We start from the raw sequence: 19,374 nt of genomic DNA on the forward strand, positions 1-19,374 counted from the left end.
ATACGGTGGAGGTGAGCTTAATAAGTGGGACATCAATGGATCTTTCTCGGATCTCTCCTCTTGACCTTGTCCCTTATTTGGTAACATCGGGTAGCATTTATCTACTGCTAGTTTCTTGCTCCTAAGTATTTGTTCGTTTTCCTGCTCTTCCTCGTTATCCCTGTATGCAACGGCAGCTTGCACCATTGACATACCTCTTTTATTCCTTTTTGCTAATTTTATTTCTTTCTGTTTGGCTTCTTTGCGCCATAAGCGGAAAGAGTCAAACATCGCCGGCCGGGCTTTTCTCTTGAATAATTTGACCTCTAGGTTATCTAATATTTCTGAGTCGAAACTACCATATTGGGGCCATTTTAAAACACCATCCTTGCGGGTGTATTTTATCCACACTTCATTATATGTGATAGGACCTACGCCGTGCTTTACATAGAGCTCATATGTTGGAGTTCCAATCGGAGGAACCGGACAGGAATCCTCTAATCGGGAGTCCTTACTATAACCAAGACAAAACAAGTTTCCAAGTCTGCTAAAACCAGGCATCTTTGCTCACTAGTCTAGCTTCAAACTTCAAAGGATTATCTGTTACGATATTTCTCGTGAATACACAAGTCCTTCGGCTTTGGGGCTTGCAAGTACCAAATCAAAACGTATCTCAAGGATACCAAAAACTAAGGACAAACTAAGGACTGGGAGACGCTCCACTTATACTTAACTGAAGTATTTGAAGATCGGTGACGTCGCTAGAAGACTCGTCTATCGTTTCGCTCTACCAAGGATCACTGGGTCCAAAACAAGGCGATATTCAGGGCAGCAGTCCTTCGTAGCCGTCGGGACGCGGGGAACCTCGCAGCAAAGACCTTCGGAACCACGTCGACATACAGGGGTCGCTGAAGTGGCTGGCCGTCCTCTGGAATTTTCACACGAAGCTCCTCACGAACATCTGGCTTGGACCGTCGCCGCTTGATACCGCCCCGAGTTGGGCGCCAACTGAGGTAACGGGTTTTTAGGAACCCGTTTGGTGCCAGGGGATAACACCCGAAGACCTCTGAGTTCTCCCTGTTCCGGACCACAGAAACACGGAGTCTTCTAGTCGCAGTCAGAGATCAAGTTTTATTGATAGCTACCAAGTAACAGGTGTCCTAGAAGCACGACAAGCATGGGTCATGTGTTCTCAGGAGACTGTTCGTTTTTACAGAACCAGCCTTCTCCTTATATACAAAAATAATAGCTGCAGGCAAGAATTCTTGAGTTTATGATATGGCTATACACATATTTCTACAATAATACAAAAGAGCGAAGTCATGTAGGCAAGCCCGTATTTTAGATGTCCAATTCGTGATAGATTACCTAGCCAGGCCCGGAACTCCCATCAGATATCGGTGAAACCCCAATAAAGGAAGGTACCTCCTAGTCATAAAACTGGCCATAAACAGGGAGCCTGGACAGGTGGGTATGTGTGTAGAAAACATGATCTGTAAGAGGTGAATGGTTTGTGGTATGTTGTGCATTGATGCTATCGTGTTTGGCCACTGGGCGAGGAGCTGCCCAAACAGGTTTGGCTGGAGGCAAGGGAGTCAGTTGGGACAGGTCAGGGGGAAGTCAGGGAAGGTGGACGTGTCCTTTTAGATCAAGCTCGACCTTTAATTGACTTATCATGAGGGCAAGACACAAGATGGATACCGTTTACAAAATGGAGTCTGAGGGGTCGGGACGGAAACTACGATTCGGGGGTGTTAGCATGTCTCGATCATGACGCAAATGCATAGGAATGATGTCCTATTCATTATCGGTTCGTCAACACCAAATTCGTCATGGTACGTTGATGTTTCGGGACACGGGTATCGGACCTCGATACCGGGACAACAGTAGGGTCCAGAATTTCAGAACCACAAAACTAAACAACAAGCCACTGTGGGACAGGCTGTAATAAATACTCTGTTTCAAACAACTGCAACAGATACTGGTGGTTGCCGCTAAAGGTGGGTACTGCTATACAATCTATGCATAGTGTGTAATCTGTAGCTCATATGCCTCGAACGGAAAATTCTACTTACCGGTATGCATCTGTTCTTGGCATGTAGAGCTGCAGAGTTACACACGCCCACCCGCCTCCCCGGCTACCTTTATCTGTTCCAGTATTATCTTAATTCGATACAAATCACTTGGACATCACTCCCTCTTGTACAGATTCATCACTTCCCTAATGGCGAAAAACAATCTGGGGATGGAGCTGATACCCATGCGCAGTATCATCCAAAGGAGGAGTCACCTATCCCGTGACATCCAAAGACTTTTCTACAACAAAACAAACTGCAAACATCCGGGCCTAACACTAGGTGGCCATCTATGCATAGTGGGTAACTCTGCAGCTCTACATGCCAAGAACAGATGCATACTGGTAAGTAGCATTTTCCTTTTTTTAATTTGATGCCTCAGTCACAAGTCGCTAATAGGGAAAGGCCCCACATATCTTAAACTGAAGCTTAAACAATACTGTCCAGTTAGGCTTTTGTTGTTCTAACTCTGCGTGCCTCCTGTCGTCGATCTGTTTTAGCGCTGAGATAACCCTCCAAGGGCGATTGGTGCGCAATATCAAATTGAATTAATGGAACACATTGCTACTTTTCTGAAGAATACATCAAACTGCAGATTCCTCACCGTGTGAATATCCCCAGGTGTCAAAATGGATGTGGAAGCTCAAAAAGCAGTGTTCTATCATACGGACAGGTGGCAAGTGCGACTCTGCTTCATCTGTGTTCCACTCTGGAAATGGCTAGCGGAGCCTGATGTTAGCAACACCCATTCGTGCTGATGTGTGTTCCTTTCTTTCCATGCATTCAGACGCAGAGCCACAGTTTTGCTCCTTTTCTTCATTTCTTGAAGACATTTTTCATAAAGATTTTCTTTCTTTAATTCTTTCAGTGTGCAAGAGAATGTTGTTACCTAATACTACATTGTTTAAACTTTATAGGGACTGTGGGTTACAGATGTCTGTTACCGGGCCTAACAATGTGTGCATCTGGTGTTTGGGTTCAACAAATGACTCTAATGAATCCAACCCCAGGATCTGGTGTCTAACGTTGTTGTGTGAGATAATTTAAGTAAGTGTTTTGAGGCCAATGAGGCTGCCCTCGAGATATGATGGGTCCCTTAGTCGGATTGGGGAGTCAGCCCTTTTTAGGCACATTTCCACTGAAGGGAGGGATGCACTGCTAGCTGTAGGGAAAGGGGACATGGTGAGGTACCCCCTAGTGAGTGACATACTGCTCAATAAATATAGTCACACCGCATAAAAGTACAGGCAGAAGTTTAGAGACAGCCAGAAGTTCCCCCAACAGTCCTAGATAGCTTTAGTGGACGTCTTTTGTAAGGCACTGGATGGTTGGATGAAGGGACGTGAGGTAAACTCTTACGAAGGGCGGTACGATTTGGTTTCCATAGAGCACATGTTCGTTCATTCACAGAGCTACACCAACACCTGATGTACCACAAGTTCACTGACCCCAGGGAGCTTGTAAAGGAAGCAGATCTCTGGACTAGTGCCACAGTGTATGAGAAGGTACCTTGAGGTGACCCCAATGGGGGTGATTCAGGTTTCTCCCTACAAAGTGAGAGGAGGGCCACAGAGGCCCAAGTAGGTCCCAAAATAGTGTTGGGGGGAAAAGTGTTCCCATGCCCCTTCATAGAGTAGGAGAAGAGGTTCTGGTGGGCGGTTGCCCAGGGCGCCCTTTTTCCAACCTCGCTGATTTGCATGTTCCCAGTTAGGACCCAAGCAGGGTAATTCTGTCTGTCCTAAGAAACTACTCACTAGTGGGAGCTTCACAGGGGTAGGTGGTCCCCAGATGCCCGTTGACTAGAATCTGGGTAATGAACTCCAACCAGTCTTGTCTGAGCGGCAAGGGACAGCCACCCAGGGAAAGTCTCATACCTCGCATCCAGATCAGCCTCAGGGTCACAGAACCCAAGGTGGCCTGGCTGTTGACACTGATGGCTGTCGATGGTTTTTGTTTGTTGCTGTCTTTGGATGCAGAGGATTCTTTGAGTTGGTGACAGAAGTCTGGTCCAAGGGAGGAATGGGCTGCAACACTTTGTTGGCCATGGTGGTACTGCCTGCCTACCAAGATGCATCTGTGAGCAAGTTAAGGTTGGGAACCGCACAGATGGAGTCCTCAGATGAGTCCCCAATCATTCATTCTGGTGGCTCAGCAGAGTGAAGATAGAGGGATCCAACTGAGTTGAGAGGGGCATAGAACTGGAAAGCTCTAAGCAGGGAGGCACATTAAACTATTGAATAATCCACCCTTGCTTAAAGCTGGAGTGAAGTCCTATTGGGCCAACCCCTCTCTGGATCGTCCCCCCAAACATTTTACCTTCACTCACCTTGTTTTCCTGAACTGTTTGTCCCTAGTAAAATGATGTCCTATATACCCAGGGATGGTAAATTAAATGCTATTAGTGGGCCTGCAGCACCTATTTTGTCACCCAGTGAAGTAGCCCTTTACACACGTCTCAGACCTGCCATTGCAGTCTCTGTATGCACTTTTAAACTGCCATTTCGACCTGCCAGGCCTGAACCGTCCTTATTAATACATATAAGTAACCCCTACAGTAGGCCCTAAACAACCCATTGTGCAGGGGGAAGTGTACAGTATATTTGAGAAGTTAGACATGTACTCTTAAGTTTTACATGTACTTTTAGGTTTTACATGTACTTTTAGGTTTTACATATCCGTTCTTCACTATTGCAAGACCACCCTCTCCAATAGGATAACATTGGGCTACCTTAATAATAAATTATATCTTTTGTTTAGGACAAGGTAGGGTCCTATTTGGTGTCTGATGAATTGTAATTTAAAACCCTCTGTAATGGTCAAGTCAGATTTTAAGTGATAATTCTGAAAAAAAACACCTAACCATGTGGTGCCTGCAGCCTTTTTTTCTGAGTCACATTACTAGGTGTATTTAACAGTTGGCCATTGTGTATTCCTCCAGACAGCCACACAGTAGAGGGCCCTGGGTGTTGGCGGGATGAAGGGCTGAGCTGTGCACAGCTCTGCTTGCACTTCAAAGACACCGCCTCAGCTCGCACGCAAGGAACTTCGGACTGGTTTATTGTGACTGCAGACAGACTGGGATCAGGACAGGGAGGCAGGAAATTCCAAACACCTCTGTTGGGGAATAACCCCACTAGCTTCTCCCATTTCACAGCTAGCACCAGATATAGAAATGGGACTGTTGGACCCACTCTTCAGTACACTAGTGGGTCTGTGGATACTACAGGCGGAAGACTGCCCCTGCTACTTTTGGTCTTCCTTGCTTTCTGAGAATGACGACTAGACCTGCAGCCTTCTTGCCAGTCTGAATTGACTCTAAATATCAGCTGACCGTCCTCATGTTATAAGCTTCAGGGACACACAGCCTTCAGAGGCCTCTTTGCAACTGCCCAACTGACCTGCTGCACTGGACCTGCAACTGCGTCTCCCTGAGCCCTTCCGGCCTTTGCTGGAGTGAGTTCCTAATCAATAAGTGGTTTCACTCTGGTCCTGGACCCTTGGTGTGGCATCAGATGAAATCCTTCTGGAACAAAAGGAGAAATACTTCAGTTTTGTGCTCTTCATGATCGCAAACTGCCGCATTTGCGCCAAGGTTTTGCCGCCTGCCAACGTGGAGCTCCAGTGCACCCGACTCTTTGAGCTACAGTGACTGCCATCGACGACCGGCTATGAGAGAACTGCTGTATGCGCTACAGCATCGATAGCCCGTGGTGACTGCTTATGCAAAATTCCAGCAACGACCATCTGCGACGCATGGCTTGCTCTTCACACTACAGCAAAAACTATTTGTGATGCTCTTCCTGCTACTTGTGGCCTCCTCAACCACGAACTGGACTCTTTGCGCTGTACTTTAGGAGGTAACATTTTCAGCAGGACTAACCTTGTCCCTGTATCTGGCCCGTGCTCCATCGCGATCGGCCAGAACTTATGACTTTCATCCTGTCTTAAACAACCAGATCTCATGAGTGGTGCCTTGTGATTTTAGGCGCTAGATTTACAATATAATTTTGAAACTGCATATACCCGGTTCTACCGATTGGATTTTTGTCATATTTGTGTCAAATAATTTATTATATTTACTCTATATTTCTAAATTAATGTGGGTTTTTCTTGTGGTGTTTTTCACTTTATAACTGTTTGTGTACTGCATGAATATTTTACACATTGCCTCCAAGTTAAACCTGACTGATTTTGTGCCAAGCTACCAGAGTTAAGCATGGATGATTAGGTTCTCCCTGCCAAGGACTGTCGCTGTTGCTTGAGAAGGCCTCACACCTCCTCCGCCAACTACCCAATTTCTCGCAGTTTCTTGTTTTCCCCCAGGCCAGTTTAGTTTCATGTTAACCCCTATGGGCTTAATCCTGGTCCTTCACATTCTTATTCAATCTCCTTGTCATTATATGAGTTCATGCATCCTGAAATGTATCTTCCTTGAAGTAAGCTTACTTACTATATAATATCATGCATCATATTTCATATCTGTTGGAAGAAGTTAGCTAGTTACAAGCCCTTTTCACTTCCCCTTTATGATTTTTCTGAAGGAAAAAGAGGTACTCCTGAGGGTAATCCTTCTTCACTACAGTTATTTTCTTACTTTATTTCCTCCGATGACTTTCTCTGTTCGAGGGAGAAAATAGGTTACAAGATTAGTTCCCAAACAGTGTTATTACATCCATTGCCTTTAGATCCGATGACATAGTTTATAAAGGTAAAAACAGATTTAAGTGCTAGAAAGCAGACATCACTAAGTGGATATGTAGCAGTAAAGCAGTGTTATAAGCTGGCATGAATTCTCTGCAGAGTAGTTTTGCAGCCAGTCCGCTAGAGGTTGCAGCTGCTTCAGCATTACTGTGTTTCTCAATCCTTAAAAAAAAAAAAAAAAAGTCCTTTAATTTTAGTCTTCTCTGCAGTCTATACTTAAACATTAGTTCCTTGATTCGGATGATGAGATTGATATCCTCTTTGGTGGAGTAATTCTTAAGTTTTTCCTTGTTTAATCATCTCCGATATCCTCAACCCTCCTTGTTCAAGGATACTTGGGTCAAGTGTGAAATTTGCCAATGTAAATATAGAATAGAAGAGCAAGTTGCTTACCTTGAGTAACTTTCTTTATCATATACTTGGCAGCTCCATCAGATTCCTTACAGGCCATCTCTCCTCCCCTGCCGAGAATTTCTTATTATTTTCCTTTAGTTCTAACCTTTCTCAGTTATGTGGATGTGGGGGAAAACAGATGGAACTAACCGTCACTGGCACATGCAACACCTTATGTGAAGCCACCATGTCACTTCTGATGTATCTGTATAACTTCAGTCCTGGCTCCGGTGAATAAACATTTCTGAAATACAAGTTACAGATCCTATATGAGGCCGGGATAGGGGTGTCAATGAAGGTTCCCCAGTTGGTGTCATATCCATGGGAAAGAACCAGGCTAAATAACTTTACCCGTAATACCATAAAGGTTATAGGCATCAGTGTTCCCTTTGCCACCGTTCAAGAAATTGCAAACATTTAATTAGATTTACTAATCAAATCAAAACGAAATAGTCTTTATTCGATATTTTCAATCATAAAAGACACAAATACAGTACATACAATATCATTAAATACCATAAAATACCTTAAGAAGAAAGTGGTCATTACAATTTAGGATTCCTTGAAAATATCATTAAAAAGGGATTTACCGATCAAATCGTACAGTTCTGAATAAAATATCATTTGATGGTGGTAAAAGTGGTGGGTAGGATTAATATCCATAGTTTTAAAAGGAAAATTTTAAAACACCATGTATAAAAACACAATTATCCATGGGAATACAATATACATAGAGTACACCACACTAAATATATATGCAAGTTAATTAATGCAGAGTAGCGACTGCAGTGGACTACAAACTATTCCTTCTAATGGCCCACGTCCAGCCCAGATATTTTGGCTATGGCTATAGCTACGTCTTCACGTGAGTCTGTTTTCAAAATACGCAGTGCTGTTTGGCAAGATCTTATGCCAAGATTTAAACAGATCGGCTTGAGCCATTTATGTCGAGGACCCTTATTTGATGGGCACACAAACAATACATGTTACAGATTCTTCCGAAGTTAAGCACATGGGGCATTTAGTGTCTAAATTATGCCACTTTGACGTGAAAGATTTTAAGGGGAGTGTACCCACTCTAAATTGGTGATATAATTTCCTATCGCCAGGTATTGCGATAAAATCCCAGTATGTTTCAGGCCTGAATTCGTACTTATGTTCTAGAAAAATGCCTGTCAGGGAGGTGCTACTCACCAATGACATAAACTTGTAACTGGCCATGTCCCTATAGAGTGCTTTGAAGTCACTTTTTGTTGGAAACAGATTCCCTACTGGGTCCTCACACAGATGGCTGAGCCTATTAATTTTTGAAGACCGGTCTGCTTCTGTAATATACTTTACTGCGTTAGCATATGGTGCTAACTCTGGTGTTGTCCATAACCGTCTCCAATAAGCCAGGGGTCTAAAACCTGCTGCCTCCTCAAATGAAGTACATCCCAATTAGATTTACAATTAGATTTACGATAATAAAAGCAAGTACCAAGCATTAGATCTATTTACTAGACGTTACTGGACTTAATTTACATATAGAAACCTGGAGTCATAAGTCAAAGATGAAGCTGTACAGCCACTTTAGGTGAACATTGCATCAATACTGGCCCTAGCCGGGACACTGGTAAAGGTCTAAATGTGTAGTGAAGCTATACGGTGGTAGGAAGTTGGATTTCCCTCTATGCACCACGGCCCTAATTATGTTTCGCAAAAGCCACATGGTGGTATTTGTTAAACTTTCTAAAGCCTAATTGCACAAGTTCACATAAGGCAAGTTGATGGTTACTGTTATATGTGCACTATCATTTTACAGATACTGCCTATTAGTAAATAAGATCTTACTGCGTAGTATTCTGCCAAATGACAGACCACACTCATGTTAACATAGGATTTGCTGGAAGGAAAAGCTTCAGACCAATCATTTCAAATACCTTTAAACCTAAACATATGGAGTGTGATGCCTGTTCATCAACCCCTTGGTTTAAAAAATTCTAGGGGATCAGAACGTTAGAAATGTGGGGATGCACCACAGTCCGCTTACCTTTCTTGCAACAGTATACTTTATCTTGCATAAGGTGAACTCTGATGCAAGTATAGGGATTTTGAAGTGTGGCACAGCACTGAGTCCGTCAAAGCCCAGTATTGTACCACAATCTGTATTCGATGGTCCTATTCTTGCTTGCCGTACCCTCTTTGTGGGCACAGATAAAGCCTGTACGTAACTCCTGGTCAGGTAAAATTGCTGGATTAAATGACATTTCTTTTAACCCTTCACCCAAACCACTTGTTAAAGCCAGAATCAGACTGCTGGATGAGCCGTTTCCATTTAAGTGTTAAAGATCCCACTAAGATCCAACACACTTCCAACCCAGTGGGATGTTCCACTGACATTAGAGCTTTTAGCAGAAGTGGAAGCTCGTTGCTTAATGTTATTGAGTCCACCTCCATTTCCGAATGCGGGCCTCTTGGTTATATTTCATCACACTGTGGTGTGGCAGGATGCCATGCTTTTCCTGTGGGTTTCTGGTTATAAAGTCCCACTCTGGCAAACATATTTATCCAGATTACTGTATATATATTGAGTATGCTTCCCATTGGGTATCGGCTGCAGTGAAAATGATGAGGCGATCTTGCTCCAGGAGCTAGACCTTTCTCTCCAAGACTAAGAAAGCGAAGTACAAGTGAGTTTGTTCCTCGCTAACCCAAAGGTAGAATAAAATTGGATGACAAATGGGTCCGTCCTCAACCATCTGCAACCAGTGCTTTGTTCTCTGTAGTTAGCTCATCATGTTGGTTTATTGTGTAGATGCCCTTCTTTATAAAAAATAAATCTCTCCTAAAATTGGAGTGTGTGACCCCATTAGCAAATTCAACAGTAAAGAACTACCCCATAAATCTTAGGTTCCTCTGCTGGTTAAACAAGTGGGAGGAATGATATGCTAGGGTTTTTCAATGCATTTGAAATAATTTGCTTCAGCTGTTTCACAGTATGTTTGTGTTGCTAAGGAGTTTAGGAAGCCTTAAAATGATTTTGCTTTATTGTGGAACAAATTGAGAAAATAATTGGAAACATACCTATCCTATTTCATGTCATCCATTGCATTCATAGAGTATTTCACCAATTGATAACTACCTTATATACAGATATTGAGGAATAAAAATGTTGCATGACCTGTGGGGGAATGGTAATTGAAAGTGGACAAACTGAATATTCATCTGAGAAAATTTCGTTTGGATTATTTGCACCTATGTTCATTTTAGAAATACATCATCCAGATGGTTGCTCTTTAACACCTTCCCATGGTTGGCTGAGCCATCATCTGAATGAGACCATATTGTTTCTTTTTTCACAGTTATCAAATTTTTTTTATCTAAAAATGATCTTTCTGCACCACCTCTTCTCTAGTTCATTAGTGGGTAGGAGTGTTCCTTTATTTGTATTTATAGATTTTATATAGCGCTAGCTAGACCCAAAGGTTTTGGAGTGCTTTACAACTCGGGTTAAACACATTATAATCAAATCGCTCCTTAGAAAGTTACCTAGCTAGGTCACACCTGTACCACTCTCGTAGCATCAATGATGGCTCTTCAGTTAATGTTGAGTGACACCGAGTCCTGTAGATGTCCTCCTATGTGAAACAGCCAGAGCTGTGAATGGTTGTTTATGGAACCAAGTTTTAGTGAGCCAGCTGGGGCAGAAGGTGGCACTAGACAGATGCATTCATCATTGCTGATCTTCCAGAGATACTTGTTGCGTCTCAGCTTCAAGTTGAAGGAGAGTCATGTGGTGGAGATGACTGTTCCTATTACCATGAGCACACCTCTAGAAGTGGTAGTATAGTCAGTTGCCCCTCCCTGTTCTGTCCTATGCTCAAGGGAATGGGCAGTAAAATTGCCTTATATTGTGAATCCATAGTTGCATTGAAAACATGGCAAATGTATGTATTTTGAAGTAGACATACAATTTAAATCCCAGGAAAAAAATAGTATGCATTAATTTTCAAGGTCCTACTTATTCTAGTTTGGTGTAACTCCTTCCACCTGATAATGAATATCCCCTCCAAATGTAACCTTAAATAATAAAACAAAGTCAGGAAATCTGCACCCTGTGGCAGTCACTTTACACTAATCCTCAGAATCCGTTTTTTGCCTTCATCTCAGATCAAGAAATCAGTGTCATACTTGAAAACAGTCATTCTTCTACTCAGATTGAATTGACCTGAATCTTTTAGTGAGTTGTGTCTCACCCTTTAAAAGGTTACTTCTGTAATGCCATCATAAAAAATAGCTGCTGTCTGAACGTATCTTTTTCATCAGTCATACATCGGCATTGACAACATGCTGGTTGGGCACAGTGCAACATGTTCTTCATTTCGCCTTCGTACCTCATGGGGTACACTTTCTGAACAAAATATTTTTAATGCTGATGGGTACACAAATGAGAATGTTTTCTTGTTTTGCGGTTTCATTCCCCTCCTTAACTCAAATGTCGAGCATACTGATGTTATATTGGACTTGGTCTGTGCTTTAGAACGAAAACAAACATAGTTAAATTTAAACAAAATATGTCAGGCATAACATTTAATTTGATAAAGGTGTATACTAAGAATACAAGTGTGTATTTTATGTCTACTCTGCAGACTGCACTATGTTGGCAGTTACTAACTTATAAACAAAAGAGCACCTTTTGTGTGACACAGTTATGTCTACCTGCTAGCTTCAAATTAACAGGTAGAATGGATTTTCAGATGTGGGAAACAAAGATTTGTCGGAGACACTTCAGCTAACTTTTCTAAATCTCTAAAAATAACATGGGCCCATTTTTACCTTATCGTTGCCACTACAGAAGTGCATCAACCCCACAGAAATTGACCCAACCACGTTGCTAAAGGTGCAATATGGCCCAGACCTGACATACTATCCACATAAGGCAGTCAGTAAGTAAGGTATAACTTGATATGGATTAATGCATTCTTCAAGTTGTCACCTTCCTATAACATGGGCATGTATTATTCTAGTCTGGCCCTTTGTGTACTGAAGAACAGGCACTATGCATGTTTTTGTCCTTTGGGAAACACAGGCAAGATTAAATTACTTTTCTTTCATTTATATCTTTGAGCACAAGTATATAATGCAATATTAATAGGCAGACTCAATATTCCCTAATCTGTTAGGTGGTCGCGATACTACTCTTAGTTTTGTTCACCTTTCACACTATATTCTTTACTTCATTCTTCAGAAGTCCCTCTGAAAATTGCAGTGATTATGCATTGTATGAAGAATACATGTTTTTGTGATGCTTGTTTTTCCAACATTTCATTTGCTCTTTACTTTACCCCTCACAGAGCAATTGTGGCGCTAGTCTACAACGTATTAAAGGCGTTTATGGAAATGAACAGCACCCTGTTTGATGAGCTAACAGCAACATACAAGTCAGATCGTCAGCGGTAACTTATTAGCACTTTTTTGTTGTCTGTAAATCAGGCGTCTTACAAATATACTGTTTGTTCTACTGGTGTTGATGTGTTGATTTTCCTGTGCATTTGGCTCTCCGGTTGTTGGACAAAGGCAGATAAATTCAGGACTGTTTTTGACTTGCACAAAATATTCTAGTGTTCAACTTCTGAGGATCCTTAGAGTGACAGAATGCTCTCTGCAGGTAGATACCAACATGCTTTGATTCTCGTTTTGTAACTTCTTAACCCCTGTAGGGTGAGTCAGTTTGCTTTCTCTGTCCGTGTCGGCTGTGTTGAAATGAAAACAAGCGATAAGGTTCCATTGAGGCTAGGGTTACTAGTGCAAAGGTAACCAGACACCCTTTTCTTTCTCATCACTAAGCTTTCGCTGCACCTCTTGAATATGACTACAAAATCTTGTTTCAACTGGTGTCTAGTAACAGTGGGGATGTTCTGCGGTTTATGGAAATAATCTGCTCTCCCTAGCATGACAAGTTGCTCTTTGACATATCTCAACCACGGGATACTATGAGCATTATCAAGACATAAGCAGTGGTTGATTATTTCCGTGTCACTTAGTTTGTGTCCCATAATATGCTATCTATTGGCAACATCTTGTAATTCCTGGTTTGCAGCACGTGTAGCTGTTGCTCACATGCTGTGTAAAGTCCTCCTATCGAGTGTTTTTCTTACAATGTTGCAAGTAGTTTATCTTCACAGTGACTTGTGGCACCTCTTCTGAAACCCAGAATGATTCAAGGTACAGACACCAGCTCAGATGTGTTTTCTTCCATTGGGCTCGTACATTGTTTAGACTACTCGGTTACCCACTGTGCATCGGTCCACTATTTCGAGCATTTCGAACCAGGAAGAGAACATTTCTAGCATCAAAAATTGCCAGAATAAATGTGACTTTTTTAGCATACTGATATGGTGAGCTGGAGCCGTCAGACTTTAAGAGGTTGACACACAGAGAGGAGGGTATGGAAAATACATTATTAAATTAATTTAAATCCTGGCCCACCTTGAAATAGGAAAACTGTATATTTTTGTTGTCAGACAATTATCGGGTCTGTAAACTGTGCCCTGCTGGGACCATGACCGAATCTGGCTTCTTGGGTTCCAAATCTTCAGTTGAAAAAAGGGAATTCAGCACTGACAGGACTTGAGGGTAAGTGCATTATGCAGAGATGTAGCACCAGGACTTTAGTGAGACACCTCCTCGCATTGAGGAATATTCCTCTACAAAGATTTGCAGGCTGGAGAGAAAATGACAGTAGGAAAGTTAGTGATGGACATAGTCCAATTTCTGTGTCCTCAAATTCAGACATCAAGGACTGGGAAAAATATCCCCTGCCCTGAAAGGACACTACTCACTTGCACTCAAAGTGAGGCATGCCTCCATTCTGAGGAGAGAGCACCACACTTTGATCAGCATGCAAGCACTAGACAAGCTTTAGCAATCGGCACTGCCAATGGTCATCGAGAAAGTTTGATTCCAAAAGGCACTTTAGACATCGAAGGAGCCTTGAAGTATAGACAACCCCACCTCGGAACTGAATTGAGTTAGACATGCTGCCTGCACAGATGTACCTTTAGAAGACAAAAAGTACTTTGACCTGAGCACACATACGCCACAGGAGAGCACTAACATACAAACCTCACTACATACAAGACTTAATCCAGAGAGCAGCTTTAGATGGCCCAGTTGCAGGTTATATTTGTGCACGTCCCCATCAGCCCACAAAGTGCAAACCTTTCTCTTGGGACCAGCCTGCTCAAAGCATTCCCACAAGCTCATTCATCTGTTTAATTGCATGTACTGCAGCTCATCACCGCATTCAACAGCTGAATGAGGAAAAAAGTGATGATTTTCTAATAGACAAATTATCCATCATAGGAGTGCACACATTCTGTTAATTTTGGAAACAAAGGTGGTGTTCAGGCGGAAAGCAACAAACATCTGTCAGAGACAGGGTGCTAACACCATTAGTGGAGAGAAAATACAAACCAACTCCAATAGGTCCTACTTTCTCTTACGGTCATTTGCCCCCTATTCGCTAGTTTTCCATACTGCCAGTAAAAAGGCCCTAATGCAAGTAACAGGGCTGCACCTCCAACTGACAAAGAAAGTCAAAAGATTGATGCTGCTAACAGATGCGTCAATATGGGGCCAGCTGTTTAGTGGCATATAACTAACTCTTACCATACTTTTACGGTACAATAGGTACTGTCAGGATAACATAAGATTTTATGTAGCGACTCCCAGAGACATGTAAAAAAATTTTTTAAAATGAACTAGCAAAAATATTTATGGAGGATAGCTCACATCTAACACCAAGATGTTTTGTGCATTTGATGCTGCAGATAGGGCTTCCAGACAGATCAGTACCAGTGCTTTGCTAAGACAACTTGCCTGGCAACACCAGCTAAAAACAGGCCATAGTACCACGAGGAAGAAAGGGCCAACAACAACCAGCCTTTCTTGAGGGACAACAGTCAGACGGTCACGATATTCAAAAGCTGTACTTGTTAAATGCATACCTTCGTCAGAAAAAAAAGTGATAGAGTAAAAAAGATGTGGGGTATTTTACAATGGAAGAGACATAGCCTTACCTCTTCGAGAACTATTACAACCAAAGTCAATACCAAGAAGGAGAACCATTGGGAAAAGGACCCAATGCAAAGACAGTGCTTACGTTCTCGGATACTTCTGATTCAGAGAATGAAGGCAGCTTTCATCAATTTGACCAAACGAGGAGAAGATTAATGTTTGAGCAGGGATCTGGTAACAGTTCTCCTTTTTTAGCCAGGCGAAGCAAGCAAAGAGGTATGTAGAGACCGATATTCCAACTCAGATATCGAGTAGGGTTCTACCCAAAGAACAGTGCACACCAATACTTGAAGACCAGGATTGGCCATTATTGGAGACTATGAAAGTGATTACCATTTTCAATCTCTCACATACCTCCTTGGGTGTAGCCACCAGATCTTTATTAACCAAACGTTTATCAGATGCTCCACATGCAGATGCCAACAAATGTGAACGCTTTAGGGATATCCTATCCGCCTTTAGAAAGATACGCCTGTAGAAAGTTTTTGCACAGACAGAATGGCATAGTCAGGTCAGTTCAATGCCTTAGGCCTCTTGCCACTCTATCTCTGCTCCTTCTTTTGAGCAGCTTGGTCCGTAAGATGCCATTTTTGAGAGGGTTGTGCTCAAAAGATGGAAGGAATGTTCTAGATATATCCCCAGACTGGTTCCAAATTTAGAAAAAGAGGAACAACTAGTCTTGAAAGCTTTAATGGAGAACAAACAGATTACAGTTAACAACAGTGACAAGTGAAGAGGGATAGTGTTATTAGACACTGATCGATATGTTGAGTAATATAGACCACTATACAAAGGTTGGAGTCAACCCAAATAAGAGCGTTTCTAAGACAATTTATCGGCTGACCACCTTGAATGCAGGTTTTTTTTGCACCTATCAATATGATTATTTTTAATGTCGTCAACCCACAGATGGCACGCATCAATGGAGTCCCTAAGAGCCCTAAAAATCAACTAGATCTTCTACATAGAGCGATAGTTACTGCAATAGGGTTGATCACTGAGCCATTATCCACTTGTGTTTTTGAGCCCAGCCGTTCTTCTTATTAAGTCATACATAAAGGACACGAGGCACAAGATTACACCCATTGAAGGGGTGAATTTCAACGAACATAGAAACATTTTGGTCACCCTAGACATGATAGCACTATACAGTAACATTCTGCAAGAAGGAGCTATCAATTTGGTAGAGCTGTTTATGCAGAAGCATATGAGAAACGGCTACAGGCTTTTATTATAGAATGCCTAATAAGTGTTCTCCAAGAAACTCTTCTGAATGTGTGGGTACACCTTGCCAGCAAATTAAGGGAGTCAGTATGAGACCCTCCTATGCGCCCAGCACAGCAAATATCATTGAGTAAGTTTGAAGACAAATGTATCCATAATGAACTTGCTCCCTTCTTTGAATCAGTGAAAATATGGTCACAATACATAAATGAAATGTTTCTTCATTTGGGTATGAGAACAAGAAGACCTGAAATAATAGATTGAATGGCTGAACCTGTGTAATAACAATTCACAGCCAATGTTAGCAAGCACCAGGTGGACTTCATCTATAAATGGATCGCCAGATATCAGTCAAATTAGAAGTGGATTTATTTAAGTCAACTGCACGAAACACCTTCCTCAATTTCAGTGGCTACTATCCTAGGAATCAAAAACAAAGTATCCTCTTTGGCCAGTTCCTAAGATTAAGGTGCGGCTGCACCAATCTTGGGGATGACGATGACTAGGCTTTCACCATGAAAGGAAAATGCGTCACATGAGTGTATCCAAGGAGACTGGTGGGAGAGGCTTACAAATGGGCAAGATTTTATGACCAAGAACTCCTTTTGCGGAAAGAACACCAACAAAGTGACCTGAAATTAGTAGGTGTCACTAGACACTTGGTTTTGAATGAAAACTTAAGGCAAATCATAAATTCGAATTGGCATATCCGTAGCACTGTTTCAGAGAACAATGCTAAAATACAGAAGCCCCTGCTTTCACATCACAGAAATAAAAACTTGAAAGGACAATGTGATGAGATGTCGGTTTCTGAAGGAGGCGAAAGTTGTTTAAAAAAACATTGATGGGAATCAACCGATTAAGAGTAACCATGAGTGTGATCATAATTTTATACAATGCTGCCCTGCATATTTTTATCTGCAATCATTGCCTACTATGGAGATCTGTTGTGATATGTCATCTTTTCTTTGGGCCAGCGTTTTTGCTAGAAAGAATATGTTCGAGGCATGTGAGCTGTAGATCACATGCTTTGCATACTCCTGCCATCTAGAGTTGGGTCCGGATGTTTGCAAGTTGTTTTTCTTCAAAGAAGTCTTTCTAGTCATAAGGTAGGTGACTCCTCCTTTCGGTGATAGTGCGCATGGGCATCGACTCCATTGTTTTTTTTTACGCCATCAGGTTCGGACGTGTATTGTGCTCCGGTTTGAAGCCGTTCTTCGGGTTCCCTTCTTTGTGCAATCCAATCACCCTTGACGGTCTAGGTATTTGGTCGTGTTTCCCATTCTCTACTTATCGTATTGGTTTCACAAAAAACTCTTTCGATCGGGAATCTTCGTGGAAGACCTTTGGGCCTAACCGCGCCAAAAAATCTTGCAGTCAATGATGGAACGGACTCCGTTCAAACTCTGTTCTCTGTGCCACGCTAAGTACCCGCACACCAACTCGCACGAAGTGTGCAACTTGTGCCTCTCCCCGGAGCACGACGAACATGACTGCAACATGTGCAAATCTTTCCGCTCTAAAAAGATGCTCTTTGACTGTCTGGCTCGATGTCACGAAATGCAACAACATAGCAGTTCCATTCCGGATCTCTTCAGAGAAGATTCCGAGGAAGACATCGATGATTCCAAGGAGCCGAGGAAGAAGAGGCCATTTCCGTGTCAGAAGCCGACTCTGACATGGATAAGTAGATTCCACAGGGTCAGCGTACCGTGAGTACTGGGCCAGCCCTGCCCCAAACTCCAACGCTGCCCAAGAAAAAAAACACAGACCCTCCTCTGCCTTCGGGCCAAGGTCGGCACCGAGAAAGTGTTTTAGATGCCCCACCTTCGGACCCAGTACCAAAATAAATTTCAAAGCCTTCCGGCTTGGGATCGAGACAATCAATCAAATCCACTTTATTCTGTTAATAAAAGTACAAAACATACAGCATTTATCACAACAATGATACAATTAAAAGTACAATTCATGAATAAGCATTGGCGAGATAAAACATTTCAATGGCATGGGTCTTAAAATATACAAATAAAAAAGATAACAAGTAATTCCTATGTAGCAGGATGCGAGCCAGTAAACAGAATATTCAGTGGCGTTTTCTCAAATGGAAGGGCATACGTTAAAACAAATTCATGTGATCATATAAGACCGGCTCAATTTCAAATCATAGAATACCCTTTTTTCAGTGCCTCACAGCAGCCACTAAGAAGCTCGCAATATTAAAGGTCTCCCAAGGATCATTCAACATCTGCAAATATAATACGGTAAGTCTAACCTACATAAAACCTTTCCCCTTTAAAATAGGGATTAAAAGCTTTTTACACATCGCTAAAATGATCACAAAACATTAAAAAGTGCTTAGTATCCTGGGTGGAAATATTGTCACATGTGCAAGGGCCTAGATCGTTCACCCTACTCCTTCCCTGCGAGTCTGCTAATAGACAGTGAATGAGATTGAAGCAAAATCTAGTTAAAAGGAAGCGATGGAAAGACTTAGTGTCAAATAAGATTCTATCTTTGGTACGATCTTTACCAGGAGATAGGCTTTCACTGTAGGTTTCATGATCTCAATCACCTCTCTCTCTACAGACAACAAGTTTAAAAATTGTGTTTTAGCCCACACCAGGTCCTCTTTCTGTATCTTTTCCGGGGAGAGTAAAAGTTTGGGTGCCCAAGTTTATTTAAAAGTGACTTAACATGTTGTAACAACGGGATTTTACTTGCTCTCACCATGGAGACACAATCCCTGGCAAACTCTTGTTTCAGTGCTAAATCTGGATTGGTCCAAATCGTTAACCAACTTACCACTGGAGCCAGCCCTATCAGGTCAGAGACATTGCCAAATGCCCAATTCTTGGTGTATAACATAGGTGGGGGTAGATTGGGGGGACCGATTAAAAAAAGCCTTAAAAATTTGTTTTCAACTTCCTGAAGCCTCTCTGCC

General features: G+C 42.1%; 1 protein-coding gene across 3 annotated transcripts in view; it reads left to right on the forward strand.

Annotated features, from left to right (window-relative positions):
- PPP2R5E (protein phosphatase 2 regulatory subunit B'epsilon) overlaps nucleotides 1–19,374 on the forward strand; it is a 445,062-nt gene that overhangs the window by 359,057 nt on the left and 66,631 nt on the right. For all 3 annotated transcript variants that reach the window (XM_078660324.1, XM_078660322.1, XM_078660323.1), the window contains exon 13: nucleotides 12,485–12,586. In XM_078660324.1, the coding sequence (XP_078516450.1) occupies nucleotides 12,485–12,586 (102 nt within the window). The remainder of the gene's footprint in view (nucleotides 1–12,484; nucleotides 12,587–19,374) is intronic.

The sequence above is a fragment of the Lissotriton helveticus genome, chromosome 9, assembly GCF_964261635.1.
Source record: "Lissotriton helveticus chromosome 9, aLisHel1.1, whole genome shotgun sequence".
NCBI lineage: Eukaryota > Metazoa > Chordata > Amphibia > Caudata > Salamandridae > Lissotriton > Lissotriton helveticus.